Source organism: Prionailurus viverrinus, chromosome C2 (genome assembly GCF_022837055.1).
Source record: "Prionailurus viverrinus isolate Anna chromosome C2, UM_Priviv_1.0, whole genome shotgun sequence".
Lineage (NCBI taxonomy): Eukaryota > Metazoa > Chordata > Mammalia > Carnivora > Felidae > Prionailurus > Prionailurus viverrinus.
This window is the reverse complement of record NC_062569.1, coordinates 5,606,579-5,630,055: the sequence shown is the minus strand read 5'-3', so window position 1 is coordinate 5,630,055 and position 23,477 is coordinate 5,606,579. Positions and strand designations below refer to the sequence as shown.

General features: G+C 50.4%; 1 protein-coding gene across 5 annotated transcripts in view; it reads right to left on the bottom strand.

Annotated features, from left to right (window-relative positions):
- Positions 1-23,477, bottom strand: part of ITGA9 (integrin subunit alpha 9) — a 368,133-nt gene that overhangs the window by 268,721 nt on the left and 75,935 nt on the right. For all 5 annotated transcript variants that reach the window (XR_007155622.1, XR_007155623.1, XM_047875114.1 and 2 more), the window contains exons 14-15: positions 21,733-21,887; positions 10,496-10,656 (exon numbers count right to left, since the gene is read on the bottom strand). Coding sequence is in view for 3 of the 5 variants with exons in the window: in XM_047875114.1 (XP_047731070.1) it covers positions 10,496-10,656; positions 21,733-21,887 (316 nt within the window). In the remaining 2 variants the exon portion in view is untranslated. The remainder of the gene's footprint in view (positions 1-10,495; positions 10,657-21,732; positions 21,888-23,477) is intronic.

The following is a 23,477-nucleotide window of genomic DNA, read 5'->3' as shown; positions in this document are numbered from 1 at the left end:
AGGCTACCTCGATAAACTTAAATAAAATCTTTTTCATTATTTTGAATGGAAACTAGGAAACTACCTAACAGTTTCCATCAAAACACAGAGTGTCTCTGAACCCAATGTACAAATAGAAGAGCCGTGGTCTGGTAGTTAAACTAACCCCACAGATTGACTTTCTGATTATTTGTCCATCTCAAAAACCACAGGAAACAACAATGAAAAGACGCCGATAACCAAACATCTGTGTGTAAGGCAGGACTTGAGTGATGTGACCAGCTTAGAGACAAACACAGCAGACACAGTGGTCACAGCCAGCGGAACGTTCTGTAGCGGGCTTGCAAGAGCCAATTGTTCAATTTTCAGAAAGCGCATGAGCAGTGGTTAAAACAGCCATTCTTAACTTGCATAAGCTTACCATCAAATGAATTAAGTTAAAGAAGGATAATAAATACTCAAGACTCACCACTTCCTAATTATTTTATTATGCTTTACTATTATCTATGGTCTTAAGGTTATCAGATCTGGCATGTTCCCTCATGTGTGGTAGAAATACTATACAATAACACACTACGGTACATCTCTTCCTAGCGCAATGATGTCACATTGATACAATGACATCAGCCACGGTGGGAGTATTTATACCAGGGAAACAGGCAGAACGCTCTAAGTCAGGTCCTCTCCCCCGAGCGCTGGTTGTTACACATTACGAGCACACCACAGCTCCACGATGTGGTCATCGAAAGCTGTTACCCGTGGTGGCCATGTGCTCCTCCCAATAAACGGAGAGCTTTGCAATCTTGGGCAAATTACACAGCCTCTTTGTCCACGCCAAGCCAAGAGGGCGTGGCATAAAAGTCCTGGGTTGGCTGTGGCTTACACTTACGAGAGGTGCTACAGTGTGGTAATGAAGGGCCCAGCCTTGGGAACCCCACTTGCTGGGTTCAAATCGCACCTCTGCTCCTAGTCAGCTGTAAGGTACGAGCAAGTTCCTTGACTCCTTTATGCCTTGTCTTTTAACTGCCCCAAATAAGGATACCAGCAATCACTACCTCTCACATTAGTGTGAGAAGAAAACGAAGATTAAAAGCAGTCAGACAGTGACTGTGTTTGCAGCTTCCGTTATCTTTACTCCGAATGTCCAATCTCGTGGCAATTCTCTTAGTGAGAACCACTTTCAAAGGGGGTGTACTTACCAAATTCTTTACTACTAATTTCGGTATTATCACATCCCACTCTTTGACAAATAGACTATTATCTACTGGAGAGGATCACAGAGAAATCCTGCTGCTTTCAAAATTCAAGTTCACTCTGGGGCATCTGAGTGGCTCAGCCAGTTGAGCCTCCAACTTTGATTTCAGCTCAGGACACGACCTCGTGGTTCATGAGACCTAGCCCGTGTCGGGCTCTGTGCAGACCGCATAGAGCCTGCTTGAGATTCTCTCTCTCCCTCTCTCTCTGCTCCTCTCCCACGTGCACACTCTCTCTGCCCCCCACTCTCAAAATAAATAAACTTAAAAAAAATTTTAAGTCAACTCCAAAAGTTTACCACAATTAAAAGTGAATATTTAAAAACAGAATTACCGTATGATCTACTAATTCCAATTCTGGGTATTCACCCAGAAAAAACAAAAACACTAATTTGAAAAGATATCTGCACCCCTATATTCACTGCAGCATTATTTACAACAGCCAAGACATGGAAGCAATTTAAGTGTCCAGGGATGAGTGACCGGATCAAGACGAGGTAGTATGTCTACACACACACACACACACACACACACACACAAATAAGAATTTACTCCTCAGCCATAAAAAAAAAAAAAAAGATGGAAATCCTACCATTTGCAGCCACACAGATGGACCTTGAGAGCATTATGCTGAGTGAAATAATACAGAATAAGACGAATGCCTTGTGATCTCACGTATATGTGAAATCTAAAACAAAATTCACAGAGAACAGACTGGTGATTACTCGAGATGGGGGTGGGTAGGTAAAATGGGCAAAGGAGGTCAAAAGGCATAAATTTCCAGTTTTAAAATAAATAAGCCCTGGGGATATAATGCACAGCATATGCTATAGGCAATAATACTGTACTGTATTTTTGAAAGTTGCTAAGAGACTAAATCTTAAATAAATGTGTAACTAAATGTGGTGACAGATGTTAACTGTACTTACTGTAGTGAGCATTTTGCAATGTATACATATGGCAAATCATTAAGTACACCTAAAACTAATATAATGTGCTATGTCAATTATATCTTAATTTTTAAAAAAAAGGGAATAAATAAGCCATGGAGGAAATTCCAAAACATGAACTACTAAGAGACGATCACTTTGAAAGAAATCACTTTTACAATAAACACGTAAGGTTTAGGTTTGAGGGGGTAAAGAAAATCCTTGTAACCCTTGAAAATCGTATCTCAAATAGAGGGACAAAACCAGGAAGACAAAACACATCATCAAGTGTGACTTCAAAAGAATAGTAGTGCTCTAAGGGCATCGACAACATACAGGTAAATCCAGAGTAAATAACAACGAACAGAAAGTTGTCTCCTCAAATGAGGACTTCAGCCGCAATTGATATAAGGCTTGTCTCATACAACATACCAAAAAAAAAAAAAAAAAAAAAAAGCCTACGATAAAACCATCAGCGTCGACGCCATGCCTCTGTATTTATATCGGCCTTGTTTCCAGGAAAAAAAAAAAATTGAGGTGGGCAAAGCCGTTGTATGAGAATTATTGTACCTTCAGAGCTTCCGTCACTGATCCCAAGGTCTCCGGTGACACTGTCCAAACGCAGAAGACCAAGGACCCTTCAGTCCACCCAGCAAAGAAATCAATGGCCAAATGGTACTCACAGAGGATAGCAACACCCCTGTGGAACGTCCACCACACCCCTTCAATTCTTGATCACTCCCCGGTGTGCCCCCCAGCTCTCCACAACACTCTCCTGGAGGAGGTCGCCAGAGGAACCACACTCCGGGGGTTGAATTCAAGCACGGGCTCCAAAGCCCAGCCACCAGTTCCTTGTGACATCTGCGTGACCAGAGTGCATCACATGAGCCACTTTGCAACGGGGCTGAACAGTGATGGCAGCTTCCTTCCCACCTATCAATTCCAGCCACCTCAGCCTCCCCGCGTCCCCTGCCCCACGTTATAGCATGTCTTCAACAAACACTCAGGCTACCTGTGCCACCTACAGCCAACGAGAACCTGACAAAGGCAGAAAGCTCGCTGCAGGCATGAAGAAAGATACCCTCAGTTTTCCTCGGGCATGCCACAGTTGAAAGGCTCACCCTTCTCAGGCAGGACATGTGTCCAAGGCCACCTCAGAGACCACCAGGGCCCCTCCATCTGTCCTCTTCAGGGGTCCTAGCAAGCCCTCAACCGGGACACTATAGACTCAAAGTGGGGAAGAAGAAATGACTGCAGCTGGAGGGGACGTTTCTTGCATGTTTAAGGGCTATCCCGCCTCCCCAGGCAGGCTGAGGGTCTTCTGAAAAGGGACCGTGCGCCACATCAAGAGAAGCAAAGTGAGCTTACTAACCTACAAACTCCAGGTGAAGTGAGCTTGGAGTTGGCTTATTTATTTATTTAACAGTTTATTTATTTTTGAGAGAGACAGAGCGTGAGCAGGGGAAGAGCAGAGAGAGAGAGGGAGACACAGAATCCGAAGCAGCCTCCAGGCTCTGAGCGGTCAGCACAGAGCCAGACGCGGGGCTCGAACTCACAAACTACGAGATCAGGACCTGAGCTGAAGTCGGACGCTCAACCGATTGAGCCACCCAGGCACCCCTGGAGCTGGCATTTAGAAAATCCTCTGGGCAGGTTAAATAAAAGAAGGGATAGTCTTTCAACAGAACACCAGGCAGCCATGGAAAAGAACAGGGAAATTTCGTGCACCAATATGGAACAACCCTCAAGATGCCTTAAAAAAAAAAAAAAAAAAAGTTTGGTTGAAATAAAATCTATATACAGTAACATTTACCAAGTTTAACTATACACTGTGATGAGCTGTAATAAATGTAGTTGATCATATAACCGTCACCACAGTCATGATCCAGAATATTTTCATCCCCCCAGAAAGGTCCCTCTTGCCTCTATGCAGTTAATTATCCCCATCTCCTCCCCATCCCTGGCCCCCGGAAACTACTGATCTGCTTTCTGTCTCTGTAGTTGGCCTTTTCTACAATGTCGTATGAATGGAACCACAGTACAAGTAGTGTTTTATGTCCGGCTTCTTTCACTTAGCGTAATGCTTTGGGGTTTGGTCGTGTTATTGCATCAATGCACACACACGTTATTGCACGTTATACACGCATACACGTGTTGTCACACGCATCAGTAGTTCTTTGCTACTGCTGAGTAGTATTCCATTGTACACATTTACCAAAATCTGCTTCTCCGTGTAACTGGAAATTCTAAAAGGAAAATGCAAGCCGCTCAGCAGTCTGCCACTGCATGCTTCCAGGGACGTGAAAAGGGGACGTAGGCACACAACTTTGTGCATTTGTTGACAAGCTCTTGAAACACACACAGGAAACCGGAACCACGGCTGCCTCTTGAAGAGAAACAGAATGGCTGAGATACGTCCCTTCTCCGTGTACCTTTTGGTACAGTTAAAAATTTTTTTAAGTATGGACAGCGACTAGGAATTCAAATAAGCCTTAAGATGACTTCCTCCATCTATCGATCTATATCTCTTTTCTCCAAATCCTACAACTTTTTTTTTTTAGCTATTTCTTTCACTCACCCAGATGACCAAAAAGATTCAGCGTGCTACTTTCCAGATAAAGAAGGAAATGTTGCCGTTTTCCTTTCTCCTCTTCCTCATGGAGTTCTTACACATCCAGCTGAAATTTCCCTTAACTATGTGCTTCATAGGAAAGGAAATAAAGCCCTCTAACATCTGACCGCTGCACCCAGGAGCTCCAAAGGCCCTGCCAAAGCACAGCCCGTCGTGTGACCGGAGCTCGGTCAGAGGCATCTTGTTGGATGTGAGAACGGAAACAGACTGGACCACCTGGGCAGAGCCCGAGGCGTGACCTCTGAGGAGACCCGGTGGCCAGAGACGCCCTGCCCTTTGCCAGACCAGGCCGACCATCTGGCCCTACCAACGACAAAGGGGCTACGGTATCTTAGGGTTTGAACTCTGCTGAAAAAACCCTCCCACGACACGAAAGCACAGCCGCGTGGACATCTGCAGCTCCCCAGGAAAGCCCGTGCGCATTCATACTCCCTTGTCTGGTGCGGGGTCGGGGGTTTTCCCCTCGTCCCATTAATCCTAGTTCTTGGCTCTCCTGACAGTGTCTGACACACGGCTTTGCTCACTGAAGGTTTTCCGAAGGCCTCTAGAGGGGTCGCCGGTCCTCACGGTTGGGAATGACGTAACTGACCCTGTACCCCGGCCTCCCCCGACCTCCCTGGAGAGTTCCGGCCGCTGCCCTGCTCTCTGACTCCTGAGGAGGCTCTCACCTGCCCGGCACTCACACGCATCCAGAGTCCAAGGCCTGGCTTCTCCAGACACTGTGCGGGACTTGAGGGCGGAGCCCAGGTGCCACCCCGGGGAACACACGCGCGCCGGGAAACAAGGGGGGAGTGACGGGCCATGCTTGCTCGGTCTTCAGCTGGGGCCACTGGCCTGCAACTCTTCCCTGCTGCGTCATGCCACCAGCTCCCAGCAGCAGGTTCCCGGGGAGGCGGGCAGTCCCCACTCCGACCGGATGCCCCCTGGGACCGTCGGGCTCCAGCCGACCAATCAGTCACTTCAACGAGGCTCGGCGGGACCAGCATTTGTTCTGTGCCTTTCGTCCCCAAAGCAGGAATCAGGACAAGCTCCCGGGACACAGGCGGCTGATGGCGGCATCCCCAGGGCCCACGGCAGCGGCCGGCCGTGGCCCGACGGAGCCTTGAACAGACAACCCTCAGCAGGCAAGGGGTGGGGGAGGTGGATCCAAGCAAAGCAGAGCACGGCCAGGCCTTCCCAGACAGGGCCCAAGACACGGCTTTCCACAGGGCTATCTCGGGACCCACACGTTTGGCAAGTCATCCCCCAGGGAGTACCCCTCCGGTCAGTTCGGTGTGGTGTCCACTACGTCCTTGACACGTCCCTAGCACTCCAAAATTTCCCCTCCTCGTACATAGGAAGAGTGGGCCACTTCTCCCCAGACTTTGGCAAAGGATGAAATCCAGTTAGAATCTGAGGACGCTGTTGTGTCTTCAACGTATTTATTTTTACAGTTACTTTCTGTTTGGTACGCAATCGTGCGTTTTCTGCATACACGAGGGTCCAAAGTTTCCGTTTCAAGTTATTCTACTGGAGGCAAAAAGCCAGCTGATTTAAATAAAAAAATATGAAATAAAATACCACGGGAGGCATGTGTTTGAGATAAAAAAAAAAAAAAAAAAAAAGCAACAACCATGTAGGTGGTTATATCCATGGATATGATCACCGAGGTGCCAGAAATGCTGGGGTGAACATGAGAACCGAGATGTGGAGGCTTGAGAGGCACGTTCCAGAAGAAAAGGAGTCAGTTCACCTTGACAGGAGCTCAGAGCACACATGACGTGATGCAGACGATGCGTCTAGAAGTGCGAGCCGAGGGCAGGTTGTGGGGAGCACCGAGGCTGAATGGCTTTCCTCCAGTGACAGGAAAGACCCCTGAGAGGCTTGGAGCCATCCCCCAAACTGGGCTGCTCTGGGGGAGGAGGGGAGTTAAATCGGGGCATGTGGACTCTGAGGCAGAGAGGCCAGGGAAGCAGCCAGAACCGCCTCTGCTCTGCGGGCCACAGCGAGGTCTTGAGAACAGACCCCGAGGAGGATGGGACTTATCACCAAATCCCGTCCCTGCTGGAGGCCCCACCAGGGCCGAGAAGGGAACAAAGCGTGGGACAACACAGCTAGCCTGGGGGGGGGGGGGGGGGCAGGTGTTAGCTCAAACAGTCTTCTACAATAGAGATATTTATCGCCATATATGGAAGGAAAACTTCTAGGGAAAAGAAGGAAAAAAAAAAAAAAGATTGGAATAGGCTTAAAGCAAAAAAGAAAAAAATACCTAAAGATAGCCTAAACAAAACACGCCCAGCCCTTAGCGCCTGCCTCACTGTCTGCTGGCCATATGGTGTGCGATAAGCCAGAGCGCTTTTATTTACCTTCCGTCAATGTCTGCAAAGCTGAGAGCCAGCCCATCGAGGAGGTTCCACTTGCGGCAGAGGCTACACCAAGCCCTCGTCCCCGGACGGCCAGCACCCCCCCTCCAGCCCCTGCTTCAGGAGGCTGCCCCCTGCCTCTCCCTCCCCATCCTGTCGCCTGCCTCAACTCCCACAAGAGCCACGGCTCCCCCAGCTGTTTTCCCATGATGGACAAACCAGGGCCAGGCCTTCTGCCTCCTCGGCCGGCTGGGCCACTGGGCCACACCATGGACAGCCAGCCAGCTCCCCAGGGCTCGCCCTCACTGGCTCACTCTGCCATTCACCAGGGTCCTCTGCTATGGCCCAGACAACAAGAGATCAATACATTTTCTCAGTGGATATAAATCATCAGCCACCTGAGCGCCATTTAACAGGGATGCTGCTTCTTGAACCATAAAGGCCACAGAGGCACGAGCCTTCCTCAAGCATCCCACCAGCCCCATGTCCTCACGTGAGAAGACGGTCAAGTATTAATCATGTCCTAATTTCTCTAGGTCCAATGTACTAGACTGTTCTCTCGCTCCTCCCGAAGACGACCCAAATCATCACATACAGGTATGTGCTCGCACTGCCCTCCCGGGCTGCCCTCACCCTCCCCAATCTTCTGACCGCCCCCTTAGTCTCTCTTCTTGACGGCCATGGTTCTTTTGTGTTTTTAGATTTTCTTTGTCTTTTAATTCTTTTTGGGTTCTATACGCGGACACAGAAGTAAAAGAAAATGACACTTAAATATGAAAGAACTCTTTGCAATTAATCCACAACTATGTATGTTTAGCTCCAGAGGCAGGCTCCCAAGTCCACATTCCCACCCTTCCAACAGGATGCCCGGTTAAATCTGAATTTCAGATAAACAAATAATTTTTAGTACGTATATCCCATGCACTATTTGGGCTACGCTTCCACTAATATATACATATATACACATATACACATATATACACACATACGTACACACACACACATATATATGTGTGTATATATATATTTTTATTTTTTATTTTTATTTATTTTTTTCAATATATGAAATTTATTGTCAAATTGGTTTCCATACAATACCCAGTGCTCATCCCAACAGGTGTCCTCCTCGATACCCACCCTCCCCTCCCTCCCACCCCCTATCAACCCTCAGTTTGTTCTCAGTTTTTAAGAGTCTCTCTCCCACTCTAACCTCTTTTTTTTTCCTCCTCCCCCTCCCCCATGGGTTTCTGTTAAGTTTCTCAGGATCCACATAAGAGTGAAAACATATGGTATCTTTCTCTGTATGGCTTATTTCACTTAGCATCACACTCTCCAGTTCCGTCCACGTTGCTACAAAAGGCCATATTTCATTCTTTCTCATTGCCACGTAGTACTCCATTGTGTATATAAACCACAATTTCTTTATCCATTCGTCAGTTGATGGACATTTAGGCTCTTTCCATAATTTGGCGTTTGTTGAAAGTGCTGCTATAAACATTGGGGTACAAGTGCCCCTATGCATCAGCACTCCTCTATCCCTTGGGTCAATTCCTAGCAGTGCTACTGCTGGGTCATGTATATATAAATATGCTGTTTATTAGTGAATTTAACTAGGAAGGCTTTATGTTTATTTGCTAAACTCTGGCAACCTCGGCTATCAGGAAGCAGCCGGACCAACAGCCTTGGGCAGCCCTGCTCTGCCCCCCTCGTTACCCCCAGAGGCCACCACGGAAACAGCCCTGCCCCCAGCTGACACCTCATCACCTCATCATTGCTGTTCCCTGAGTGCACTTTGCAAAGGCCTGCAGGCTCTTTGTGGCCCCATCTTGAGGCCTGACATGAAGGGCAACCCTTCAACCAAAGCGAGAGGTCGCAAAGAGCCCTGAAGGAAAGCATTTGTGGAAGAGACCCAGCACGAGGAAGCCGAGGGCAGATGTCCCATCTCTGGGAAGTATGGACACACCAAGCATAGGCACTTAAAGGTGTCGCAGCCTGTCCTGGGCAGCCCCCCACCCCCAAGGGCACCCACGAACTAATGTAACCTAAGACCTAGAGGCATGAGGGGCTGGCTGGCTCAACACTTTATAAATGGCCTTCACCCGGGCCATAGGGCTGCTGGTCTGGGCAGGCCCCGGCACGAGTCCTGGCAAGAGACATAGCCCAACCCCACTGAAAAGCATCTCAGGGGCACGGACGCATGGGCTCTGGGCCAGACCGAGTGCCATGGGCGTGTGGGGCATTTCTCTACATACGATCCAGAAGCATCAAGAAGCAGCTGTTACCCTCCTGCTCCGGCACCAACAACTCAATAATGGAATGAGACTCTACTCTGCGGACTATTTTTACTCTCGTCCAGAAAGCCACGGGCTAATATTAGGTTGAACTACATGAAAATACCAGTTTTGTAAGTCAAGAATGTCAGAATATTGGCAGCTACATATGGCCCAAACAAATAATAATGCCAAGTGCCTGCTGGGAGTCAGACTCCGCCCAAGGCCCTTCAGGTATACGTGCCCACTTTAGAGACGCAGAAACTAAGACACACGGAGGTCAAAGCACCACCCAGCAGGACGCACACCAGGTCTGTGGGACTCCAAAACCCACATCCATTTTGCACCCATGTGGCCGGTTCACATGGGTCGTTCTATCTCCCGTGCTCTCTGCCAGTGGGTTGGCACCTAGCCACGGCTGCAGGATTGGGCACCACTGGGACCCCCACCCTGCCGGCACCTGTCTACACAGAGGCCGCCCTGTAGCTAATCAAAGCCTGGCATCCGGAATTAGCAGCAAAGTGTATTTAACAAACACTCTCAAGAGGAAAAAAATACTTGAAAGTTTATTTAGAGTACGAGGGAAAAGGGGCCAAAAAAAGCACTCCTAAAATAAACAGAAAGTAATCAAGGGATAAAACCTAGCCCAACTAGTTTTAAAATACCTTAGCCATGACTATGCACTAACATGCAGTGGACCACTGAGGAAGCCATCAGGCGAGGTGTGATCCAGGACCACTGCAGAGCCAGACACACGTGCTTCCACAGCTCTCCTCTGACAAGACTGCCAAGCTTCGAAGAGGGAAGAGGACGAGAAGCCTCCCAAAAGGACAAGTCAAGGTCTGAGAGTGTCACTGGTCTCCTGGCCCACCATGACCCCCCGCCCCTGCCTCCGAGGCTAAGACCAGCACAGTAAGATAAATAAAAGGGCTGTCGGGCTCCAAGTTGAAAAAAAAAATGAATGTTCTCCTTTTTGTGAAATAAAGTGTCAGGAGTCAGAGAGTTCATAACACCCAACAAAAGTAGTTCCCACGAGCGTGCAACGAATACCCACAGGGATTAAGGCTTGAGAATAAAAAAGAGGACTGACCTTCACGTGGGCCACGTAGTGGTGACACATCTCCTCCATGTGGACCAGCTGCAGCTTCTCTGTGACCTGACCCACGGGCTCGCCCAGCAACACAAAGTAGACCCTGGGCAACTGGCCCTTTGCCTTTTTGGCCACATCAGCCGTCAGAACGTAATTGAGGCCTGCCAATAAATAAGGTCAAGATGTCAGCACTCACAGAAGGCCACCTCGGTGCCCCCTCACAGGCTCACGAGCACATTTCACACACCACCTAGCCCTCCACAGCACAGAGGACGGCCGCCCCAAGTCAACACCTTCGTGGAGAGAAGCATGCAGCCAGGGCCCTCACAGAATCAACACGCACCCAGGCTGCCCCCCGCCTCCCTGGTGATGCTCTGTGTGCCACACTCCCTGGCTCTCCCTCGCTTACACCCCATGAGCTACCAACTGAGTCACCGATATACGCATCAACAATTAGCTGTACTCAACACAGCATCCTGAAAAGGGGATACCATGGTGAACCTGTAGCCTATTACTAAAATCTGCAGAAATGATCATGGCTGCACGTTATCCTGATTCCTATAAAGCAATGGGGCATATGCCCTACACAGGGAGCAATCACCCAGTAATTCACAGATGCTGAGTCGTGCTCTCCAAATTTTTTTTTTAATATTCATTTATTTTTAAAAATTTTTTTTAACGTTTTGTTTCTTTTGTTTTTTTTGAGACAGAGAGAGACAGAGCATGAACGGGGGAGGGTCAGAGAGAGGGAGACACAGAATCTGAAGCAGGCTCCAGGCTCTGAGCTGTCAGCACAGAGCCGGACACGGGGCTCAAACTCACGAACCGCGAGATCACGACCTGAGCCGAGGTCAGACGCTTAACCAACTGAGCCACCCAGGCGCCCCAATATTCATTTATTTTTGAGAGAGAGAGAGAGAGACAGAGTATAAGCTGGGGAAGGGGTAGAGAGAGGGAGACACAGAATCCGAAGCAGGCTCTAGGCTCTGAGCTGTCAGCACAGAGCCCGATGCAGGGCATGAACCCTTGAACTGAGAGACTATGACCTGAGCCGAAGTCAGACGCTTAACCAACTGAGCCACCCAGGCGCCCCTAGTCGTGCTCTCTAACTGCTACATCTCTTGGACCATGTGACATCAGGTCCACCCGGCACTGACTACGTGCCAGGCACTATTAAAGGCATGTGACATGGGACATGAACCATGCAGGCAAAGCCCTGCCCTCATGGTGCTTACGCTCACAGAAACTCAGACATAGCCTAAAGCTGACTTCATTCCCAAGTAGGTGAGGATACCGATCACGTATGTATATTACAGTGCCCATCGTTCCAACAAAACCATGACCACTGTGGGGCCTGAACTCAGGGATACTGCAATGCACTCTTGAAGACAAAAACTCCACCTATACCTGAATGTGTGATGGCAGATGGCAAAAGCAAGGGTGACACGGTCTGGAACTTAAAAAAAAAAAAAGTTGGTTACAATATAGGGCCACCTGGGTGGCTCAGTCAGTTAAGCAACCTACTCCGGCTCAGGTCATAATCTCACAGTTCAGATGTTCGAGCCCCGTACGGGGCTCTCTGCTGTCAGCACGGAGCCTGGAGCCTGCTTCGGATCCTCTGTCCCTCTCACTCTCTTCCCTTCCCCCACTTGCGTGTGCTCTCTTTCTCTTTCAAAAATAAATAAACATCCAAAAAAAAAAAAAAAGATGGTCACAACATAGAATGCACGTTGGACAAACCCAAAAGGCTTTACTTCCATTAGTTCAGAGTCAGTAACCCTACAACAATGTGTTTCATTCGGCAAATAGGGCTGTGGGGTCAATGGACCCAGCTCGCTGCTTTTCTGCACCACAGAACCCTGCGTCAGAGATCAGTCCTCTGTGATACTTTTTATTTTTTAACTGCTTTGGGGATTCCGGGGGATGTGGCGTTTTTCAAGTGAGAGAGAGGGAACGTTCTGTCCCCAAAATTACCAGATGAGGCCATGGGAAACCGTGCCCAGGCCCTGTCTCCACAAACCAGCCCCTTAGAACCTGGGGCTCTTGCACCGGTAATAAGCACTCACATCTGCCCACATTTAAGTCTGTGAAGCAGGGCAGCAGGGATGACTCTGGCTTTTAATAGCATCAAAGGGATCAGCCACCAGGATACGTACAAGCAAGGAAGGAGGAAAGTGACCGGGACAGGCATTCTGCAGCTGCCACAGGGCGTATTTTTAACGCGTGTAATGGTTTTCCTGGGCCTCTGCCATCTCGGGGATCTTCCCATGCCCCCTGGCAGATTCCTGGTCAGCAAGGGCCGGTCTGCCCCAACTTGTTTATTTCGGCAAACGGCCGATTGCCAAGGCCAGGCAGGGTCACCAGGGGGGCCTGAGACCTGGATACTCGCAGGCAATATTATGAAGGAAAGAATGCATTGTGGGAAAGGAATGTGACAGAGCAAACATGGAGCCCACATGAGAGTTACACACCGACTCCCTCGGTGACAGCAGGTAGCGAGGTGCACACACAGAATGCCGAAGCTTTGGGGCAATCTAGGGACCGTCCAGCTCAAAACCTTCATTTTTCAGATGTACAACTGAGTCCCCAAAAAGGGAGCCAGACTTGCTCCTGGCCAGAGGGCCATCCACCACAGAGCCGAATCTAGAACTCTCCTAACCTCCAGGGTAGGGCTATTCCAACCACACTGGTGCTTGGGGTATTTTTTACATTTTCTGACCAAAAAAAAAAAAAAAAAAAAGGCAAAACAAAAAGTCACATTTTTTTGCATGCACACACAGCAGAACCAAACAGACACAATGATCCAGAACTGAACTCTGGCCCACTTGTTTTCTACTGATTGCAATTTCCCTGGGCAACAGCCAAACAGTAGGAAAGGACACGTATAAATGGACTGAATTTGCACCTTCTGTTCTGCAAGTCCAGGGCTAGAGATGGGCACTGCTGGAAGACAAGCCAGGCCATGGCCAGGCAAACCAACATGGCGGTGGGAAGCTGCTGAGTGGGCCTCGTCCCAGGCAGCGCCCTCCCTGGCCTTCCTCCCGGGTGGGAGAGCTGCCCTCTCTTAGGAAGGGTGGGCATGGGGAGAAGACAGCGTGTGAACCCTCTTGCCAGCGATGAGCTAGCTGAGCTCAGAGAAAGTCTGGGTAGAAACGATCACAGGAAGATGGAGAAGACAGTATCAGCGCCCCACCCACATCCTCTTGGCTCGTCCCATTCCTCTGCTGCCAGCCCAGCTTGCACCCTCACCCCCTTTCCTGAGAGCTTTCTCTGGTGGCTCCGCCCACACGCATGGCAGACCAGAAGTGCCAGAGAACCCGGGTCCCCGCCACAGTCCCTCATCCCTTGGCTGGGGTAACTCTGAGGGTGCTCCACACTGACTCCCAGGGTTCCGCAGCAGGACTCAGCTCCAGCTGCCTGAAGTGATAACTTGTTCAACAACACACCTTCTGTGCGGCTGCTGTGATGGTTTGTTTGTTTTCAACCTTTTTTGAGAGACAGAGAGGCAGAGCGTGAGCGGGGGAGAGACAGAGAGAGAGGGAGACACAGAACCCGAAGCAGGCTCCAGGCTCCGAGCTGTCAGCACAGAGCCCGACGCGGGGCTCGAACTCAAACTGTGAGATCATGACCTGAGCCAAAGGTGGACGTTTAACCGACTGGGCCACCTAGGCGCCCCTGTGATGGTTTATTTTATGTGTCAACTTGACTAGGCTTCACTACCCGATCTAGATGTCATTGCACACGTATTTTTAAATGAGATTACATTTAGTTCAGTAGACTCTGAATAAAGATTGCCCTCCACAATGCGGGTGGGCCTCATCGGATCAAAGACCTTATGAGAAAAAGACGAAAGTCACCCCAAAAGAAGGAACTCTACTTTCAGACTGCCTCCACACTCCAGTGTTACTACACACACGTTCTGTTGGTTCTGTTTCTCTGCAGAACCCTGATGGGCATCGCTGCCTTCCTTTCTTGTCTCACTGTCACACTTTCCTACCCGTCCTTGCTGGGACTGATCGTCACCCGGGTCGACCACATGCGCTCGAATCCTTGACTCACGGGTCTGCTTCTGGGAGAATCCGAATTAAGATGGGGCAGCTCAGGAAAGGGGATTGGATTCAACCTTCAGTGTGGGCCAAGCACGGTGCTGGATGCTTTTCAAACACCTGCGAAACCCCATCTCGCCGTAGACTCTCCGACCCGACAGATCCCTCTTACGACTCAAGGCGGGGACAGAGACAACCCACAGTTACTAGAAACTGAGGTGAGGACCACGACCGCTGCTCCGCTCCAGGCAAAGCGCGGGCATGCCAACACGTTCACCTATCAGATTTTTTCTAAACTCTTAAAATACACAGTCACAGACAGACCGAATTATCCAATTCGCCAAGCGCGATCATTCTGGAAGCTTTTCATCTTTAGACCCGCCTGCTTTATGTTTCTCCTTGATTTAAAATTTACTTTGACATTTTAAATCACACAAAAAGAAGTCGGCTCCATATCAAACTCTCTCTTCTAGAAGAAAGCCACCACAAGACTCACCATGGGAAGCCCAGCCCAAGGGAGGAGGGTCGACCCTAGCCACCAGCGTGGCAGGAAGTAGTGATCATTCTGGAGCCCCGAGTTCGACTGGCAGTCCTAAACAGTACCAACCCCAAGAGTATCTGAAAGGGAGTCCCTGAGAAGTGGATGAGATCCCAGAGAAGCAGCCAATCAGCTGGCGTGGTTCAGCCCGTGGGAGGGTGGCCGCCCCTAATGCAAGCCAGGCCAGACAGCCCCCATCCCGGAGAGGGTTCTGGTTCTGATTAGCGCCTGCTCCCACCACACGGTCCACATCTTCAGGTTTTCCTTCTGGCAGCTTGTGTCCATGCCATGTCGAATGATGTCATGTTGATGGAAAAGCTGACCAGCCCCAAGTCATGTTTCAGCCTCCTCCTTTCCCTGCCCCCCGCTGGCTCCTAAGGGCCCCCCATGCTGGCCCGGGCCAGGAGGGAGCCAGATGTCTCACATCAACTCAGCTCTGCTGGGTCCCAGCAAGTTTTTGATTCATTCCCATTCTCCATCACAACATGGTTTCAGCTGTGAAATTCTACTAATAAATCCTCCTTCCAGACTTACAGAGCTTCCCTCAGAGTCTCCCAAGGAAGGGGAAAAAAAGGATATTTCCCCCTTTACTAGCTTTCATAAGCTTTCTCTCCATCCCATAAAGGAATGAGGTGGTAATTATTAGACGAGGTGACCCCATTCCTCATATAACATGGATTTGCCTCATTATCCCATCTCTGTGCTTCTCAAGAGACCACAAGGAGCTCAGAGAATGTTCTCTGTGTGCAAATACTCTCTGGAGGGGACACACCCCCTAAAGCCACAGGAAGGGTCTGGGGACAACCCTACTTCTGCTACTGGCTTGGATGACCTGGTGCCATCTCTCAGGACCTGGAGGGAGGGCAGGCACCCCTGCTTGCTCACAGCTCTGCTGAGAGCCACGGAAACCAGGGGCACCAGATCAGAGCACAAAACACAACCACTTAGGGCTCATCCTCTCCTGGTTTTCATTTAGCACGCTGGTGAGAGTCCAGAATTGTCGGCTGGATCCTCAGCCTCCAGAGACCGACAAGCACATTTAGGCATTAGCCCTGTCAGGCGGTAGGTAGAGGCTCAGCCCGTGGGTAAGGGCAGGACCCTTCAGGCACAGCACTCACCACCCTTACTTACAGCAGCCAGGAGGCTCCGAGGAGTGAAAATCTGCTCCCCAGGCCAGGAATGAAGTCAGCAATAAGACCTGGGATGGGCAGAACTCTTGTTTTCAACCGCTTGGTGAAGTAAGTTATAAATCTGTTCTCTGAACCTCTGCCGTTGGATGTGCGCCTGCACCCTAGCACTGAACTTGGGGCCTACCGCACAGAGGGACCCAGACACATGGGTCTGGGAGCGAGGGAGCAGGGGCGGTTTTTGTCTGCCTCCTTCCCTGCAGACAGAGTGCAAGCTCAGTGAGGGCCAGGGCTCGACCTGGCCTCTGCCTTGCTGCCAGGGAATGCACAGTGTGGCACTCCTAGGAACTTAGTATCTGTTGAACGGCCCAGCAGGTGCCTCGGTAATTCCATGTGACTGGCCATCTGCTGCCCCAGTTTCCAAAGCTGTTGTCTCTCAGCTCCAGACCCCCCTGCTCTGCGATGCTGGGTCTGGGGCTCTCCAAACCTCATTTCTGCTTTGCCAGCAGTTCTGTGGGCGGCTCTACCCGGATGGACAGCTCGAGGGAGGCTGCAAGGCTGGTGGACGGAGAAGGGACTGTATCATCTCCCTGCCTGCTTCCTACTCCTATCAGCTTCACCCAGCGACAGTTTTCCCCAGCAGCTGGTTCCAACAGCACTTAATACCAATCTCAGTTCCCCCCCCTGCACCCCTCGGAGTCACTGCCAGCACCAGCTAGGGCCCTTCTCCGAGGTTTAGGTCCCCAGGTCTGCAGGGTCCCTTCTCTGAGCTTCTACGTTTTTTAAATTAAAAAAAAAAAATTTTTTTTAATTTTTTTTTAATGTTTATTTATTTTTGAGAGAGAGAGAGAGAGAGGGAGAGAGAGAGAGAGAGAGCAGGGGAGGGGCAGAGAGAGAGGGAGACACAGAATCTGAAGCAGGCTCCAGGCTCCGAGCTGTCAGCACAGAGCCTGATGTGGGGCTTGAACTCACAAACTGAGATCATGACCTGAGCCGAAGTCAGACACTTAACCGACTGAGCCACCCAGGCGCCCCCCAAAATTTTTTTTTTTGAGAGAGAAAAGGAGAACAAGTGGGGGAAGGACACAGAGAGAGGGAGACACAGAATCCGAAGCAGGCTCCAGACTCCGAGCTATCAGCACAGAGCCTGACGCGGGGCTCGAACTCACGGACCGGGAGACCACGGCCTAAGCTGAAGTCGGACACCCAGGCGCCCCCTGAGCTTCTCGGTTTTGACAACCCCAAGGAAGCATTTCACCCCAAGTGTGACCGTTTCCCTTTGTCTGCCTGACCAGTGGTTCTCAGGTCTAAGCCACGTGGAGGCTTGCTAAATTCCAGGGGCCGGGCCCCGCCCTCAGTGTTGGATTCAGTCGGAACGTAGATCCCACGGGCTACAACTGGACTGGGGACCACAATGTGCACCCACCTGGTGCCGACCCAGAAGTGGGGGGCTGCTTCCTACAGTTACCAGCAGGCCCTTCATGACCTGCTTTGCCAGTTCCCAGTGTTAAATTCTGTTGCAGTAACTGGTTGCTGCTTTCCTAACTGGATCCTGCCATGACAGGGGCCACAGCAGTGCCACCCCTACCGAGAGCCTGTGTCGTCCCCACAGTACTGCCAGGGGCCACCCCTGCCCCTCCAGGGGCTCGGCAAATCAGCTGGCCCCGAATACTCCTGAGAGCAAGTGGGAGCTGTGGTTTTCCATTGCTAACGCAGAAAACAAAGGGGAGAATGGTGTCCCTTCTCTATGCACATGCTTGAGCCCCATCGGGTCCTCAAGGAGGGAAGAAACCAGAGGCAAGACTGTTAAAGTAAGACGAAGTTCCTATAGCTCCCAAAACCACCCCGAGGGAGGCCCTGTGGCAAAGCTGCCAGCAGCTGGATTATGCCCTCACAGCCATTCAGAAGTCCCGAGCACACCACGGGTGCCTCTTTATCGCACCGCGCCAGCCGCACGGCCCCAACGCGGCCGTTCTAGGGACAAGACACAGCCCCAGATATGCAGACCTTGAGAGGTGCCTGGAAGGTGGGCCCGAGGAAGACTTCATTTGCCAGGCAGCCCGGGGCCAGAACCACCACCAGCAAGGCTCCTCCACAGCTTCCGGCTCTGGGCTCCCAAGGCGCGGGCCAGGCCGTGACCGTGACACTGAGCCGGTCAGCTGGGCTGCTGAGCCTGGAAAGCTGGAGGATGACGGTGCCCCCACCCCTCCACCACCTGGAGACCAGGGACCCGATCTTCCTGACCACGCAGGGCCAAGGCGCTGTCTTCCGTGCTGGGCTCGGGGACACCCCGGGGCAGTGCGACCCACACAAGCTACCTCCCACCTCCCTGATTTCTATCACATTTCCATAGCGGCTGCTCATTTCTCCTTCCTCAAGTCTCTCCATATTCCACTGCTGGCTCGTCTTTTACCAGATTTCAGCAAAGACGGAGACACAGCACATTTCCCTGAACGCCGGGGGAGGACAAAGAAAAACAGAATGTGGTAATTTTCTGCACTGCCCTGCCAGTACCAAAATTCTCCAGTTGTCATGATCATGAAGCCCCAGCCTTAAACAGGCGTGAGGGAAGGCCCGCTTAGATTGTAAAGGGATGTCTGGGTTCATCAATGAGCCCATGTGGCTGACGGAGGTCAAGGAAGCAAGCGGCTACTTGACGTCCAGCACCTGCTTCCGCTGCCCGCTGGGGGCACTGCCGTGTGCCCCCCAACTGCCCGTTTCGCTCTTTATTCCCTGACACTTCAAGGGTCACGGTTGAAGCCTAGACTTCATTAAAATTCTCCCTCGAGGTCAATGAAAAGGGGCCCCAGTGACCGGAGCCCAGAAAGGCCCACTGGTGGGGAGCAGCACGAGAAGACAGCCACATCTCCTCCTGGCTCAGTCATGAACTTCAAATCAGGGTTTTCTCTACTACCTTCCTTGTGCTCTGAAATCCCTCTTGCTCAGAACTTACATCTTGGGCTTCTTCTCCTCTCTTCCTGCTCTGCCAAGTTACCTTCCGTTTCACCCTAACAGCGAGGTCATTAAAGAGCCTGGGAATTGTGTATGCTGCTTCAGGATCGAGAGATAGAAACTCTGCGATTCCCATTAGAAGCTCCACGAGGATATGCTTGGCACATGTCGGCCCACAATAAACATTTGTCGAATGAACACACACAAGAACTATTAATCACTTGCTTATTTTAGAGTTCTAGAAGAGTTCTGCTTATTTTTATGCACACCAACATTAACCTTCAACTCAACAATTCTTTTATAACATTCTTTAATAGAGTCCAACTACATCAGGAGTTGGTAGTTGATAGAACACACACCATCTAATTAGGCAGAGGACACAGGAGTCCCAGGACCAATAGAAAAAAAATTTTCTTCCCTAGAGACTGAGGTTTTAAACAATTAGGTTTTGGAAAGCAAAACCAGGTGTCATCAGGCCAGGATTCAATTCCTGGCTTCACCGATAGCTATGTGATCCTGACAGAGCAATTTTCTCATTGAGCATGATCTTTTCCTCCCTGGGCTACACATAAAACGTTTCTTATTCCTCTGTCACTAACCAAGTCTCAAGTTCATGGTATGCTTACATCCAATTTTGAAATTTCTAAGTACTTCTAAAAAATATTTATACGAAAAAGTTCAAGGTTTGATTGCAGAACTTACTCAATCCACCTGAAGATCAAGATAAAGTACCAATGAGACCCTTAGCCTAGAAGGATTAGCCCACTGTCGAATAAGGCAGAGCATTCAAGGTGCAGTTGGGAAATGGACCAGCACATGGAAGCGTATTTCTGCACGTCTGGGTTTGTGTTGGCACGTGCACGCACACACACACACACACACACACACTCCAGCAGCACTTCTCGAACATAAATGTGCACACGGGTCTTGTGGGATCTTATGAAAATGCAGATTCTGATTCTGAGGTCTAGCGCAAATCCTGAGATTCTGCATTTATAACAAGCTCCCAGAGAGGCTGGTACTGCTGGGTCCAGGGACCAGTGTGAGTAGGGAAGGAAGATAACTTGATCCTAAAAATGTCTAAGAAGGGGCGCCTGGGTGGCTCAGTCGGTTAAGCGTCCGACTTCAGCTCAGGTCATGATCTCGCGGTTTGTGAGTTCAAGCCCTACATCAGGCTCTGTGCTGACAGCTCTGAGCCTGGAACCTGCTTCACATTCTATGTCTCCCTCTCTCTCTACTCCTTTTCCACTCACATTCTGTCTCTGTCTCTCTGTCTCTGTCTCTCTCTCTCTCAAAAATAAACATTAAAAAAATTTGGGGGGGGGGGGCGCCTGGGTGGCTCAGTCGGTTAGGCGTCCGACTTCAGCTTGGGTCATGATCTCATGGTTCGTGGGCTGGAGCCCCGCATAGGGCTCTGTGCTGACAGCTCAGAGCCTGGAGGCTGCTTCGGATTCTGTGTCTCCCCCTCTCTCTGCCCCTCCCCTGCTCGCGCTCTTTCTCAAAAAATGAATAAAATTAAAAAAAAAACATTTTGGGGTGCCTGGATGGTTTAGCCGGTTGAGCATCTGACTTCAGCTCAGGTCATGATCTCATGGTCTGTGAGTTGGAGCCCCGCATCAGGCTCTGTGCTGACAGCCCAGAGCCCGGAGCCTGCTTCGGATTCTGTGTGTCTCTCTCTCTCTCTGCCCCTCCCCACTCGTGCTCTGTCTCTCTCAAAAATAAATAAATGTTTAAAAAAATTTTTTAAATGTCTAAGAAAGGCAGTAAGTCCAGGCCCTTATTGTGTTGTGGGTTATTTTTTTTCTAGAACTGTTTTCTATTATTAAATCAGCCTTTCAAATAAAAACAAAGCACCTATTGATCTGCACAACTAACTGCTCCAGATTCGTGTCCTTCAGGTGATCACACACTGAGCTCTCCTCCACACGGAGCCCATCCTGTTCGAGGGCTTGGTGCCGTCTCTGGAGCTGGGCTAGCAAGCTGGCCTTCCCCAGCCAGAGACACACGGCAGGGCTGGGGGTCTCTGTCCAATCATCTGAAGCCGACAAAGCAGCTCCCCCTCTTTTGCAGGCCTAAGCCTCCATAAACCTCAGCATCCCAATCTTACCATCGACCCGTGGTCTCAGATTCCTCAGGCTTAAGGCCCTGACATCTGGTGGTGCCACAGGCTCAGGGGAAGTCTCCAAATACCCACCACTCCTTCTTTCTAACTGAATGGAATGTTCTGTAAGGGCCAGGCTCCAGTCACTACCTTTCCACAAGTCCCACTGGCCTGTGACGCCTGTGGCCCAGTGAGGTTTCAGTCTGGTCACACGTGTGGGGAAAGGACGCTTGGGGTCAAATGTTATTCGCTCTAGAGCCGGACGTTATGCTAAACAGGGGGAACTATGGGAAGCAGAAAAAAGCAAGAACCCCAGAGGGAAAGGGTATCCGGCCTGCGTGCCTGCTGCCTGCAAAACCAGTCGGAATGCACAGGGAGGGCAAAGAATCCAGAAGAACCCATCAGCAGCCACAATCCCACAAGCCCACGCCAGCCAAGGTGGCCTCCTGAGCCCTCGCTCAGTGGCTCATTACCAATTTCTCCTGGAACATGCTTGCCGTGGAAGCTAAAGCAGGCGGTGACATTCAGGCAGTTCACAGGCTGCAGCCCATCGTGACACTGAGGCGCCGTGATGTTGATGGAGGCCGGGAGGAAGATGGAGACATCCACCGTGATGACGGGTCTCGCCCTGCATGTCGAGAGGTGGAGGTGACTTAGTCATGCTCTCTCGGAACCAAACAAGAACTAACCGGGCGAAAGAAATCCTAGGCCTTCAGCCCAGCATTTAATTAAAGCATGAAATTACCCATGAGGGAAGGGCCAGTGTGCCCCGTAAATACTTTTTCCTGGTTTTAGAAGTGGTTTATTTCCTAATAAATTAATGGTTAGCTTCCCAGTAATAAAGGCAAGTCAGTTGTTAATAAAACACATCTGGTTGAAGCCATAAGTGAACTGCCAGATGTTGGGTGATTATTTAAAATTTCACCAATTAAGTTCCGATTTCCATTTTATTAGAAAGATAGTAATATATTTAAGAGGAGTTCCTACAGCGGATGCCAGGGCTGGAGACAGAGATGCACCTTGGGGAATCCCCCAAAGCATGTACTGTCTCGGGAACAAGAACTACAGAGTTCCAGTCCCATCCGCGGGGTCAAACCGCCCCCTCCATTTACTCCCCTCAATTCATCAAGTATTTTTCTAAAAGCACCTGATTCATGGAGTCCCAGCTGGTAACAGCAAAGCACTTCGGAGCTGAAGAAATCAACCGCTGGCCTCAGGAGCCAGTGAAACCCCATAAACCTCCGCACTCTTATCGCCAACACGGACCACCCTCAACCCCCCACCCTGTGCTTACTGGATGCACAGCATCCCTGCTGTGCCCCCCGTGGATCCCCAGGGTCGCCCAGGGAAAGCCGAGGGACTCCCACCATTCCATTCTCCTTGTAAACACCTGCTCAGGCACGGTTCACCTAAGCGGGTGGCTTAACCTTCTTCCCTCCAGGGCTCACAAAGAGATCCTCTTACCTCTAGGGAGCCCCGGCCTTCATGCCACTGGGGTGACATAACAAGATTAAGGGGCTTTAGTGGCTTGTGAACAATGACCTCCCTTGTGCGCAAAGATCCTGCGGAGCGCCCGCGGTGACAAGACAGATGGGAAAGAGGAACACAACTCTCAGAGACACAAGTATTAAGGAAGACCTCGGAGAAAGAGGGAAGGAGGGAGACACGAGGCCCGGGGTGGGGGGGAGGGGTTTTCACTGCTGCCACCACTGCCATGGATGTGGGCCAAGATCAGGACAGCTGTGGCAAGTACAAGGGAACTGTGGGTCTCCCAGAGCAAATCCAGCTGAGAGGCCGGCAGAAGTCAGACACCAGCGGTGCCTGAAAGAAATCCAATGTGCTGGGACCTTCCAACTTTCTTCTGGGTTCATCCTGAGAAGATGCTATAAATAACTTAGAAAACAAATGGCCTGCTCTTGGTCAGTGTGTTTGTACAAATGCCAGAGACACTCTCTAAAGCCCCAGGGGTCCTTCTACAGCCAGCTTGCCTTCCCCCTCCCAGGAGGCCTTCCCGAAGACCCCTGGTAGTTGGGTCCCCTCCCCCACGGCCCCAGCACTATAGTCACACCTCCCCTCACTTATTAATTAAGTTCCTTATCTATTTCCAAACCTGCCCCACCAGCCTGCAGGCCCCTTAAGGGCCAGGATCCCAGCAAATTCGTCCTGACATCCTCAGGATAGGTGTTCAAATTCCCTAGGTGTTAATAGGCCAAGGTGC